The following is a 12,542-nucleotide window of genomic DNA, read 5'->3' on the forward strand; positions in this document are numbered from 1 at the left end:
GTAGACCCTGTGGGGAGAGAGGGGACAGAAAGCCCAGAGTTCCTGCAGATGACCGGCTGGGTGCCCACTTGACCTTCCATCTCTAGAATGGCGGTCCCAACTGGTACTTTCGGCCTGTTTTGGCCACCACAGTTCTATGCAGGAAGAACAAACGTATGGATTGTGGCTAGTGAGCTCAGAGCTGACCATCCAAGTGGGGAATGCCTGCCCACGGCGAAATGATTCTGACTCTGGTCAAACTCAAAGTTAAAATCGGAAGCTGCCCCATGCCCCCAGTGGGAGGGGGACGGGGTCAGATGGCAGGGGCTCCTGCACTGCTGAGCTACGGTTCCAGCACATGCCTTTCTCCTGACCTAGCCTTCATGGACTCAGCCATGGCTGAAGCCACTAAAGCATGGCTATCCCTACGCAGGCATTGTTGGTCACTGCCAGGCTTGTTCTGGGTGGGGGGCACGGAACATCCATGCTGAAAGGGTTATCGGGGGTTCTAGAGTTAGTTCAGGAGTTCTAGAGTTCCAGGTCCCAAGCCCTATGGAGAATTGGATAGAAGCTCAGGACTCTCTAAAAAGGGCACAGGGCACAACATTTTGGGAACAATTTCGATCGGCTGCAGCCACTCTGAGCTCACTCAAGCAGCTCCTGGGACAGGGAACCAGGCCTTGTTCTCTGTTCATTTTGGACATCCATAGTGCAGACTGCCTTGTTAGTGATGGGGCCAGGCCTCTAGACTCTCTCCCGAGCTCCGTACTTCTGGGAGCGAGTCATCAGTAAGAAAACTCCCCCAAATCACATGCAGGACAATAGCAGGAGCCAACATACACTGAGTTCAGGTGTGGGGGCCTCTTGCTGTACACGGATCCTCTCACTGATCCCTGACCACAGGTGTTTGGTATAAGTCCTGACATTGTCCCTGGAACGCAGATGAAGATAAAGAGACCCAGGGAGAGTGAAGCATTTGTCCAAGGTCACCGGGTGCTTTGGAATTTGAAGCAGGTCAGACTAGCTCTAACGCCTGTGTGCTCAGCCACTGTGCTATGTGGCCTTCCTTCCTTGGAACTTGCGACACTTCCCATCTCGGTTGCTCTGCCAGCATGAGTGACTGCAGGGTGGCGTGCACCCCAGAACTGGTGATGTGGTAAGACACAATAGGCTCTTGACACTGACAGAAAGGAGACACCTCAAGATGGCTGAGGGCAGCGTGTGCACGTGTGCCCTAAGAGAAGGGTATTCTCAGGGGTGTGGGCGTTTGCCCCCTTGCTTGCCAGGGGGAAGATAACCCAGTCAAGGTGAGCAGGGCGTAATCCCAGGGGCTGCTGGGAAATGGACTGAAAGTGAGCCGTGGGCATCCCTTCTGAAGTGGGGCCATTACAGGGAGGACCTTGGGGCTCTCGGTTCAGCCCGGTCCTGGGCAGACACCCTGTGTCTGGCAGCCTGGGTGTCGCAGCCAGCTGTCTCCACAGTAACCACGATGACAAACTTCCATGTGATTCTTTCCGATTTGCAAAGCTCTGTGCACATCACAGCCACGACCTGCGGACATAGAGTGCCAGGAGGGGGTGTCTCCCGGTTCTCCTAAGACCTGGGTGAGCTGTTCCTCTTGGCTGCCTAGGCCCTGCACTTGGCTTTTGTGGGCAGCTACTGACCCCTCCATGACTGCCCTCCTCTCCTGGGTGCTTTGTATCAAGCACACATCTGCTCTGGCTCTGGGGAGTGAGCAATGGAAACACTGTGCCCTGTCTACACAGGCCCAATAAAGGTGTCTCCTTGGAAGTTCCCCCAGCAAGGAGCAACAGGCAGCCCACATATGAGCTGAACCTCCCCCCACCCCACAATGCACACCTCCAAGTTCACATAAACCTTTCCTTTGGGTGAAGGTGGACATCATATAGTAGATGATAAACAACTGCCCACCGAGGCCTGGGCATTCTCATTACTGCTCACCCAGATCACAGTCATCGCCTACACGCCCCCAACCCCCACCCCAATCAATTTTCCTCCTTGGGGCACCATGCCGGGCGTAGAGTAGGCCCTTGATTGCTATTTGTTCAGAATTACTGCCAACGCTTTAACCTGGCATTCAAGGCCTGTGGGATCTGAATCTGTACATATTTTCTAGCACCACCTGCTGAGTCTTCACCCCACTCTCTGCTGCTCACTTCTTCCTGAACATGCCATGGGCTGCCCCACCTTTAGTCCTGGCTAATGCTGTTCCCTCTGCTTGAAATGCTTTGCCCATCCTCTCCACATAGCAAACTCTTACTCATCCTTCAAGATGCGGGTCAAATGTTACCTGTTTGGTGGCGTCTTCCTGACCTATTCAGGCCTCCCCTCCCCGCCTCGGTGCTTCCCAGCTCTGGTGCCATCAGGGACTCTAATTCTCTGGTTTTGTCTGGCTACCCCCATCCCCGACTCAGAGTTTCCAGATGGCAGCAGCAGTGCTTTATCCATCTGAGTATTTTCTCAACCCCTTGGCTCTCATGAGTGGGTCAGCTTAGCCAGAGTGGAGAGGCAGGGGTCTGAGTGGGACACAGGCAAGGTTGGTTTTGATGGCAGGGTGAGGATGCCCTGAACCATGGGAGGGCGTCTAAAGGTGAGAGAACGAGAGGATGGAGGCAGAAAGGAGGGTCGCGGAGCTCCCTAAGTGGGCAGGCCACCAGCCGGACAGCCTGCCTTAGAAGAGCAGGGTGGGTCCATCATGCACAGATTCAAAACAAAACAAAACACATTTCCCATGGCTCAGATTTGGATTCCAGCAGGTGTGGAGCAGACCTTGGGTTTAGGGAAATGGGCTGGGGCCTGGGTGACTAGGAACTGCTCCCCTGCTCCTAAGACTGAGGGTGGGGAAGCTGAGATCTGAGGGGCTGTACCTTAGGTTCCTGGGGGCCTGTTGGGGAATCGCAGTAGCAGTACAGGGCTTTATGCTCACACACACAAAAAAGGAAGTAGGTTACTTTCTCTGCTGCTTGCAGAATGCCGAGGCCAGAGGAAAAGCAGAACACTGTCATGCAATCCTAGTGGTTGGCAAACTGTGGGCGTCTGTGCCTGATGGCACCATGCCAGGCCTTGGCTTAGCGGCCGGTGTTCCCCAAAGAGTCCCTGCCTTCACTGCCTCTATGCTGCCCTCAGAATGAGGAAAGTTTTGCTGGCTCTGCGACCTCCTGTGCCTTGCCTGGGGATACCTCTTGCCAGGTGTCCATTCCTACAATCTGCAGAGGGCCTGAGCCGGGCCAGGTGCTAGGGCACAGGTGATGAAGGTTTCACTCTTGGAAAGCCCGGGCTAGTGGCAGGACAGAGAGGGGAGGAGTAAATGCAACAAAATATTCCGGATGCCGTAGAAACAGCTCAAAAGTCCAATGAGTTCAGTGAATAAGTATTTTTGTGGCATCCCAAAGATGGGCTGTTGGACAGTCATTCAATTCGAGTTTTCAATGAATTTGTAATAACTAGGAAAATTCTCACTATAGAAAGGAAAAAGCAAATGACATGCAAACTTGAATGGACTATAAAACATACGCCTTTTCTAAACATATTTTTAAAGTAGTAAACATATATGCATGGCAAACACGTCTGAGAACATCTGCAAATTTAACCCTTAGTGACCACAGCTTTCTCTAGATTCCATTTAGGATCAGCTGCATATAGTTTAGTGCTGAATTGCTCCCTGTGTTAGTTTTGTAGCCCCAGGACTATTCTTGTATAGCCTGCTCTTTTCAAATGTTGGCTTTTCCAAGGCCAAACTTGGACTTTTTTCAGCTCACGAGTGAACGTTCTGATGCAAGTCAATAGCTCCGTTTCAGTGACATTACTCGTGTCTGAACAGCAGGCCTTGTGCAGACTATTCAGATATTTATTACATTCTGCTCATTTTGTAAAAAGTGACTAGAATGCCAGAAAAAGGACACTGCTGACACCAGTGATAGGAAACACATATGCCTCATAAACTTATTGCAGTGGCAAGATGATGAGGTGGGGCTGGCAGCTGGGGTCAGAGCCTGGCGGGTGGAGGAGTGGGGAAGCAGGACCGGGAGTAAATGGGGACGCGGGGTGCGGCTGCCAGGAGCCGGCAGGTATCTGTCGGGAACTGCTACTGCTGCCCGCAAAGCCTGGCTGACCTTCTGCTCCGTTTCTGGGAGATTCCCGTGTCCCCTCATTATGTTCTTTTTAATCTATGCTAGCTTCAGTGGGTTTCAGTTCTCTGCCACCAGAGTGCCTTGTCTAGAACAGTATGTGACAGGCTGGGCACAGTGCTGTGTGTCCCTGGCAAATGCTGCTTGCTGCATATTTATCATCACTACTGCAGGGCTAGGGAGGCGAGGTCCCGGCCTGCACAGCTCAGAGCACACTTCAGTTTGATCACGTTCACTCTACTTTTCCTTCTCCATCCATTCTGGGGATGCCCTGAACCAGGGAAAAACTATTCCGATGAACCTCGCTTTACGTCCTTCAGCCCTTGGACACCAGGTCCAATCAGAGCCTTCTGGTTCCTAAGCTGACGAGTTCCTAGGGGTGTCACTTAAATCCCCTTCTCAAGGAAGTAAGTGTTGACAGATGAATGGAACTGCCACTGGCTTCTCAGATGGCAACCTCCCTTCCCTACTTCATCCTGCCCGAGGTCAAGCTCTCCCAGGATAGAAAGGCTTGTCTATTCCAGAAAGGAATGTCCCAGGGGTGCCTGCCTGAACCCCACAGTGGGGCCATGGGCTGCTGCAAACGGACCCTCCTCCCCAGCCCGAGCCCATCCATCACACTTGTCTTACCAGCTGGGCCTCAGACTGGCCATTGATGACTCATTGCAAAGACAACCGAGAAGGTCATGGGGTGCGGAGGCAGAAAGTCCCCGGTGCACATCCCAGTTTTGTTCCCCTCCCACTTGGGGCACCTTGACAAGTTTTTCAGCTGTTCTAAGACTTGATTTTTTTTTTATCTTTTAAAGGAGGACACAAGGATTACACAAGACAGCGCTAAGCGCGTTGTGATGAAAGTCTCATCCACACCATTTGAGATCTCAGGGGGGATGCCATTTGAACTGTGTGAGTTACAAAACTGTCACCGTTCTACATTCAAACTTCTGGGAGGGCAAGAGCCCAACAACTAAAATATCTGGGGGCAAAGTTCAGCGTTTATTTCCAATATCGACTGAAAACTGGTCCTGAAGTTTATAAACTGGGCAAATCAGACCTAGGAGAGTCCAGGTAAAGAGGTAAGGGGCAGCAAGAGAGAGTGGAGGGGGCTGCAGATAAAGCCCCGGTTCAGCTCCCAGCTGTGCTTAACATGTTACTTAACCTCTTGTGCCTCAGTTTCCTCTGCCATAAAGTAGGGATTACAATAACAGAACCTACTTTATAGGCTGTTTGAAGATTTGATGAGTCAGTGCAGGTAAAGAGGTTGAACTCAGGGCAGGGCCTGGCAACTCCTATTTCCTCATCTTTGACCATAAGCTTCCTTGTGGCATCTCTTGCATGGCTGTTCGGAGGCCCCTCTGGGTGGTGGACAGAGGTCTGGCCTGGGTACCAGGGGGTGTCTTCTCTGATCCCAGGCTGCCCCTAAATTCCTTTCCGACCTGGTCCTGCCCTTTCAGTCATCGCTTCTTCCATTCGACCAGCACTGGTGCACAGGGCACTGCCCTGTCCCAGGCCTTGTGCTGAGCCGTGCGTGGCGCAGGGTCCCGTGGGTGGTTCCATCTTGATAAAGCCTTATGGGTGAACTGCATTGCTCATCGACATGGCCTGCCTTCTGCCGAGGCGTTGGAGCCCTCAGAGGTGGCTGGCCTGGCTTCCCAAGGGCCAGCATGGCGAGGCCCGAGTCAGAGGCCAGCGCCGGCCGATTTCACCCCCGCAGAGCACTTCTTGCTGTCATGTGGAAGGGCTGGGATCAGACACACTCTTGTTTTTTCTTCTTACTTTTCCTCTCCTCTCTGCATCCCTCAAAAGGTCAGAGGGGTAGGGGCTAGGAGGGGTGTGCTACGGATCAGTTGGTTGGCCAGGGGGCAGGCCAGGGGGGCGGGGCACACTTTAGCTCATGAGCATGTTCACCCTGCTGTCCCTTCTGATGGGGGGGCCAGGGCTGTGGCGGCTGCTGGCTCCCACCTCTCTGGCCACTGCTGAGAAGGACCTTGATGTTTGGTTCTGCCTCAGCCGGAGTCACAGCCTGACAACACATAGGTCAGCTGTGCTGGCCCTGACCAGCCCCCGCTCCCTCAGACCAAACAAGATTGTGCCGCAGACCGAGGCAGTTGTTCAAAGGTGCCATTTTGAAGCTCCCTGCTGTCGGTGCTCAGCAGCCTGGGGCAGGGGTGCGGGTGTCCTGTGAGAGCTGGGACTCAGGGTCCAGCTTGGTCTCAGCCTGAGGAGCCATCCCTCTGCACAGGCGGTCAGCAGGGGCGGTTCTAGGGCCCTGTCTCCTCAAGCCCTGCCACCTCCCCTGCTCCCTGGAGAAGACTTACCCAGGCCCAGGTTGGAGATGGTCTTGAGGTCTGTGAAGCTGCTGGCCTCAAGGATGGCCCGGGGCAGCCTCAGCGTGAAGGGCAGTAAGTCTCTGTGGAGACACGAGGGGTTGGAGGTCACGTCTGGGGAGGGATCCACGTGTCCTATCGCCAGCCCCAAACCCACTGCCCACAAAGGAAGAACCCCAGCCACCCCACTGGCTGCTGGGGTCTCTGCGCAGACTGGAAAATTCTCTGGGGTGGAGGGCCAGAGCCCTGCGGCTGAGGGAGCATCCAGGTCCCATGTCCACACTAGGGACTCAGAGATGCGGGAGAGGGATGGGTCATGGCTTTTCCTCCGTTGTCCTGGCCTGGGAAGCCCAGGGAGCTTCCACCAAAGGCACTATTCTTGGTAAAGTGAGTGACACACTGAGATGTGCATCGAGCTTATAGTCAGGCCTCCCCCACTGAGCGCACAGTCAGGCCTCCCCCACTGAGCGCACAGTCAGGCCTCCCCCACTGAGTGCACAGTCAGACCTCCCCCAGTGAGCGCACAGACAGTTCTATCTGCTGCCTTTGGTCTGCACAGGGAACTGTTCAGGGATCTCTCCAGAGATCTTCCAGAGGGGACTCAGATACTCTCCCTCTTAAGTGTGCAGATGGGGAAACTGAGGTGCAGAGAGGGAAAGGAATACATCCAGGCCATATGGTGAGTTGAAGGTAGTTTGCTGTGTCCCCAGCCTCCTAACTTCCAGTCCAGGGCTGTTCAAGGGGCCAGGAAGGAGAGTATGGCACTGCAGGAGCCCCAGGATGGGTGGTCCCAATTCTACACCTCGTCCTGGCATTCAAGGCCCGTTCCTCCCTTTACAGCCATATCCCTGCTCTATCCTCCTTCTCCCCAAACCGTGATTCCATCACGAAATCCCATCTATTCATGCACGCTGAGAGCCTTCCATGATGGCTCTAGGCCAGAGCCATCTGTCCGCTGGGGTCTTCACGGCCGTACAGCCTGTACTGCTTCCTTCCTCGCCTCCCTGTCAACACCATACCTGGGCTCTGGGAGCTCCTGGAAGGGGCGGGCAGCTTTTCAGGTCTCTGATGTCCCTACAGTGCTTAGCACACACAACAGAGTCTCAAAGAATAGGTATTTGCTGAGTGGACCCATCTAAACTTCAGGAAGCGGACTAGGGGAGAGCAGGACAGAGACCACCTGGGATGGGGCTGGCAGTGAGCTTCCCACACTACCTCTGCTCACCACACAGGGCCATGAGGCTTGTCGGGGTGCCCCACCCCATTGTGAGAAGTGTTTTCATGGGGGGTGGGGTGGAGAAACTGTTTATGGAAAAGCAGGATGGGGGAGGGTAGAAAAAGATCCTGGGCTCTTTTTCGAGTTCCTAGGATGTGGCTTTTGGCTTCTCCACAGTCAGTAGGTGGGGTTTGCCCACCGATCTTTGCATCTCCTTTCACTGTCCTGGTTGAGTGCTCTTCCTGTGAACCTGAGGCTTCGAGGGCTCCCTGTCAGCACCCCCAGGCAGGCCAGGCCCAGACCCAGACTGGACATGTCCATAGCGCTCCACCTTCACTTCAGGCCTGCCCCTTCACCACTACCCCACTCTAATTTTGAAGGGTGGCAGAATTTATCTCATATTGCCTCAGTTTACCTGGTTGGCTGTCTGGCCTGCCAGCGGGATTTCCAGTGGTTTTCTGGTCACTGTATATTGTGATGGCCAGCAGAGTCGTTCAGCTTCTCTGATGCCCTCCCTTAACCACCAGGACAATCTCCGACACCCCCTCACCCCCCTCTTCAGTCTGCTGCTCTAGACGCTGCCGGGGTGACTGCGGATCACTCCCCAGCCTGGAACCCCCGCATCCAGGGCCTTCCCCAGCCTGCTCCCACTTCTCCCCACAGATCCTTCCCTTGAACTCAGGGGCCTCCCAGTGTCCCGTTCGGTTTCCTATAGTGTCCTGCTCATTCCTACCGCTGAGCTTTGCATAAGGGAATGTGCCCCTTGCCCCTTGTCCCCTCGCCCTGTGCCTACTTAGATTTTATACATCCTTCAAAGCCACACGATGGGCCCCGTCCTTCCCCATGATCCAGTGTTGTCCAAGGATTTCATCCATCGGTGCTCCCCCACGCTTCACTCAATTCAGCATTTCACCAGGGGCTGCCCCTTCCAATTCAGGAAAAGCACACACAGGATGGGGGTGTTTGTTGAGCATCTACTCTGTGCCAGGTGCTGGGCTGGGTGTTCATAGGCCTTTCCTCACGTGATATTGTTATTATTGTTACTATATCACAGCAATCCTATGGGTGGGCATTAATATCTCTGTATTAACTAATTAACTACTTCTGAATCAGAATCCTCTAGGGGAGCTGCCAGAAATGCAAATTCCAGATCCATGCCTAGTGTCGGGTCCAGGGGTGGCCTGGGAATCCACATTTTTAAACAGCTCTCAAGGGGATTCTGATGGACACAGCCTTCGGAGGGAATCATGACCCCCAAAGCAAAGGCTAGTGATAAAAACAAAAATTAAGCACCTTTCCAGATATGTATGTGTGTATGTGTTTCCTTATAAACTATTAAGTCCATTAAAATGCATTCACAAAAATAGAAACTTTTGAAATGGGATATTTAGAGTAAGAGTTCTAAAAGCCCCCTCCCACTCTGGGGTGGGGGGTCAGCTTCTGCACCTCCCAGGGTGCAAAAGGCCCTCCCTGGAGGCCTCTGGTGTTTTTCAAACTTTTTGGACCATGACTGCCAGTAAGAAACACTTCTGGCGTGTCACACACACACACACACACACACACACACACACACATACACACACACACACACACACACACACACACAAGAGTTTAGCACAAGACTTACTCCAGCTACATGAGACACGTGCTGATATTTTCTAGTCTAGTTTAATTTTTCATTCAAAAAGAGCCAATCATGATCCACCCAGCTGATTTTATGACCCCCTCTGGGGTGTTTTCTGACACCAACAACGCATCCACCGGACAGCCATGGGGTGTCCCACAAGTTAATTCCGTTCTGACACTCACTGGCTGGAGTTAGCGCAGACCTCACAGAAAAAGGACTCAGTCCCACCAGTCTGCCCCCAGTTCATGGCCCATTGCAAATCCGAGGCCACCATACTTCTGACTGACTGGCGAGAAACCAGGGGTTCCCATGACCCCCCTCTTCAGGGTCGCTACAGCGGCTCTCAGAACTCAGGAAAACACTTTGCTTACGTTTACTTGTTTGTTATAAAGGATACGACTCAGGAAGAGCCCGATGGAAGAGGTGCACAGGCAAGGTATGGGGGAGGGGTAAGACATAGAGGACGGGTGCAGGACGTCCATGCCTTCTCACCTGGCTGCCACCTCCCAGCACCTGGGTGGATGGGTCCGAACGTCCCAGCCTCTAGTTCCTTGGTCTTCCTGGAGATCGGCCCCATCCTAAGGCTATCTAGGGACCTTACCTGTGTCACCTCTTAGCATAAACTCAGGTGTGAGTAAAAGGGCTCATTAGGAATAACGAAAGACACCCCATCACTCAGGAAATTCCAAGGTTGTAGGAGCTTGGACAAAGACCAAATACATTTTTGTTTTTCACCACCTATACCTCCTAATGGGTTGTGACCCGCAGATTGAACACCGCCACATACCACGTCTGTGATCGCATTCATTCTTTGGCACAGGCTAGTTTTCTCCTCCCTCTTAGGGGCTTGGCACCCCCCCACTCCAGGTCCTGTAACATGGGAAATGCTTCCAAGATGGAAGGCCAGGCCTAGGAGAGCAACATCTGAACCTCCTTGAGGCCCACGGTACCTCAGCTCTATCTCCTCACAGATCCCGGGTGACCTGTGTGGTTTTGAAAGTCAGCCACTACAGAGGGAAGAATGTGAATTTATTTTGGTAATTTTTTTTTTTTTTTTTTAAGTGAGAGAGAAGGAGAGAGACAGAGAAAACCAGCCTGAACTCTGCCTAGCTCTGCCATTTCCAGCTCCTGGTCTGACAGTGGTGACTCGCTCTCTTACGGGCTTGTTCTGAGAATTAATGAGCCGGAATACAGGAAACGCGAAGCACCAACCTGCACCAAGTAGGAGCTTCACGTGCTTCCTCCTCCTTGGAGTGAGGCCAAGGGCGCTTCTCAGGCCTCGGAGCAGTGGGAGGACGCTCCTTCCCTCTGCCCCACTCATCAGTACCATCCAAAGGCAGGATGGTGGCTCCTGGCTCAGGTGGCTGGGGAGGCCGCTCCAGACAGTGATAAGAGCTTTCTTCAAGGGAGAAGAGGACCAACCTGCCACCACCTCCTCCTGCCAGGAGGAAGGTGGCAGCTTGGTCACAACACTTGGTCTCTAGACACCTCCAAGAGAGGGCAGGCCTAAGGGGCTCCTCCTTACCTCTTCATTTTGGTTAAGTGCCCCCCCCCTTCATAGGCTACTGACTCCTGACCCCGGGTACGCTGAGGACCGCACCTCACGAACCTTGTAAGGGGGTCAGCAGAGTGCCTGGCACGTGGGAAATGCTCCCAAAATGATCAGGTGTGTTCATCCTCCCGTCGCCTAGGATAGGAGCCCCGGCAGTTCCCTGGGTGCCTCCTGACCCCCCACTCCTCTTGCCTCCCCCATCCACTGCCTGGGGCAGGCACCTCCACACAGGGCCTTGAGGGCTGCAGCACCCGCCCGGCTGGTCTCCACCGTCCCCTTGCTTCAATCCCACCTCCTCTGCAGCCCTGTCACTCTGCTGAAATGAAGTCTGACTGTGAGCAGCAGCGTGGCTCAGGGCACCTGTGGTAGGAAGTCCCTGTCGCTCCTGAGTATGGCATTCGAGGCCTCCCAAGCATCTTATCTTCCACCATGTGTCTGGTTCTCCCCAGGAGGCCCTCCCTGAGCTGCCCATAGCTTCCCCACTGCCAGGCCTTTGCCCGCGTGGTTTCTTCTACCTGGAATTCTCTTCCCGCCCTTCTTTGCCTGGTCCCCAGTGTCACCTCTTCCACCCAAAGGGTCTGGACTCTCCCATATATGGAAGGGCCGGACTGGAGGGGAGCAGCTCACACATCCTCTGGCCTTTGGCCTTGTATACTATGCTGGGCAGAAGCAGTGGGTTCAGGAGTCAGACCCGCTTGGGTTCAGATCTGGCTCAAAATTGAGCTGGGCAAACTGAGACAGGTCACACCTCACTTTCCTCACGTACAACAGAAATAAGAAAACATGCGTGATTGTGTCGACAGCATTCACTTTGTGCCAGGTGCTCTGCTAAGCCCCCTACAAGGATGGGTCTGATTCTTGGCGCACCCTGGGGGAGGGGTCATCAGCCTCACGAAGTGGGTCTGAGATGACAATAGCTCCCAGCAGGACCTCTGTAGGGTGAGAAAGAACTTCGTGGGCAGTGCCCCCGACAAAGCCTGACTCCACACGACACCCTGTCAATGGGAGCTGGCTGCCCCAGTGACCGCTGCTGGCCCACCCAGACCGCTCTGACGCCTTCACCAGCTCTGCATACCCATTGCCCAGCCTCTGCAGGGTTTGCTCGAGGGCTGGCACCGGTGACTCTCAGAGGTTTGTCCTGGCATGCTGGAGCCTCACTGCCTGCCCCTGTGGAGAGCCACAAATGCCGGGGTGTGCCCCGGGGGCTGGCTGGCTGGTTTGGGGGTACAAAAGCCCAGCTCTGTGGCCTTAGGATAGACGACGCTGAGGTCCCCTTTATGATCCAGAGCTTCCGGCAGGATGCTGCTAAGGCTGGGACGGTCCCTGCAGTCACATCCTTGTGCGGCTTCTCTCCCATCCTTGTCCTGCCGCACTACACGCCCCCCCCCCAACTCCCTTGCTTTTTCTCCGTGGGGGCAAGTCCTTTAGGGTCACCTGCACCTGAACCCTCCTGTCCAAGTCTGCTCCTAGCAGACCCCCAGCAAGCTGTTAATACTATCCTTTCCCTAGAAGCTGTTCTCAAACCCTGGTTTGCAGTCAGGCTTACTATAAATGCAGGAGATATACATACCATGTGCATGTTTAAAATGCACAGCCCCGTGACCCACCCCAGGCCCACTGAGTCAGAATCTCCGATGTGGCCCCATGGTTCATATTTTTAACCAGTTCCCCAGGTGGCTGTGGGGCCCAGCCAGGT

At 54.1% G+C, this 12,542-nt stretch overlaps 1 protein-coding gene across 1 annotated transcript in view; it reads right to left on the bottom strand.

Moving 5' to 3' along the window:
- RIN3 (Ras and Rab interactor 3) overlaps positions 1-12,542 on the bottom strand; it is a 111,220-nt gene that overhangs the window by 27,969 nt on the left and 70,709 nt on the right. Inside the window, exon 5 of the mRNA XM_033108117.1 lies at positions 6,443-6,534. Coding sequence (XP_032964008.1) covers positions 6,443-6,534 — 92 coding nt within the window. The remainder of the gene's footprint in view (positions 1-6,442; positions 6,535-12,542) is intronic.

The sequence above is a fragment of the Rhinolophus ferrumequinum genome, chromosome 6, assembly GCF_004115265.2.
Source record: "Rhinolophus ferrumequinum isolate MPI-CBG mRhiFer1 chromosome 6, mRhiFer1_v1.p, whole genome shotgun sequence".
Lineage (NCBI taxonomy): Eukaryota > Metazoa > Chordata > Mammalia > Chiroptera > Rhinolophidae > Rhinolophus > Rhinolophus ferrumequinum.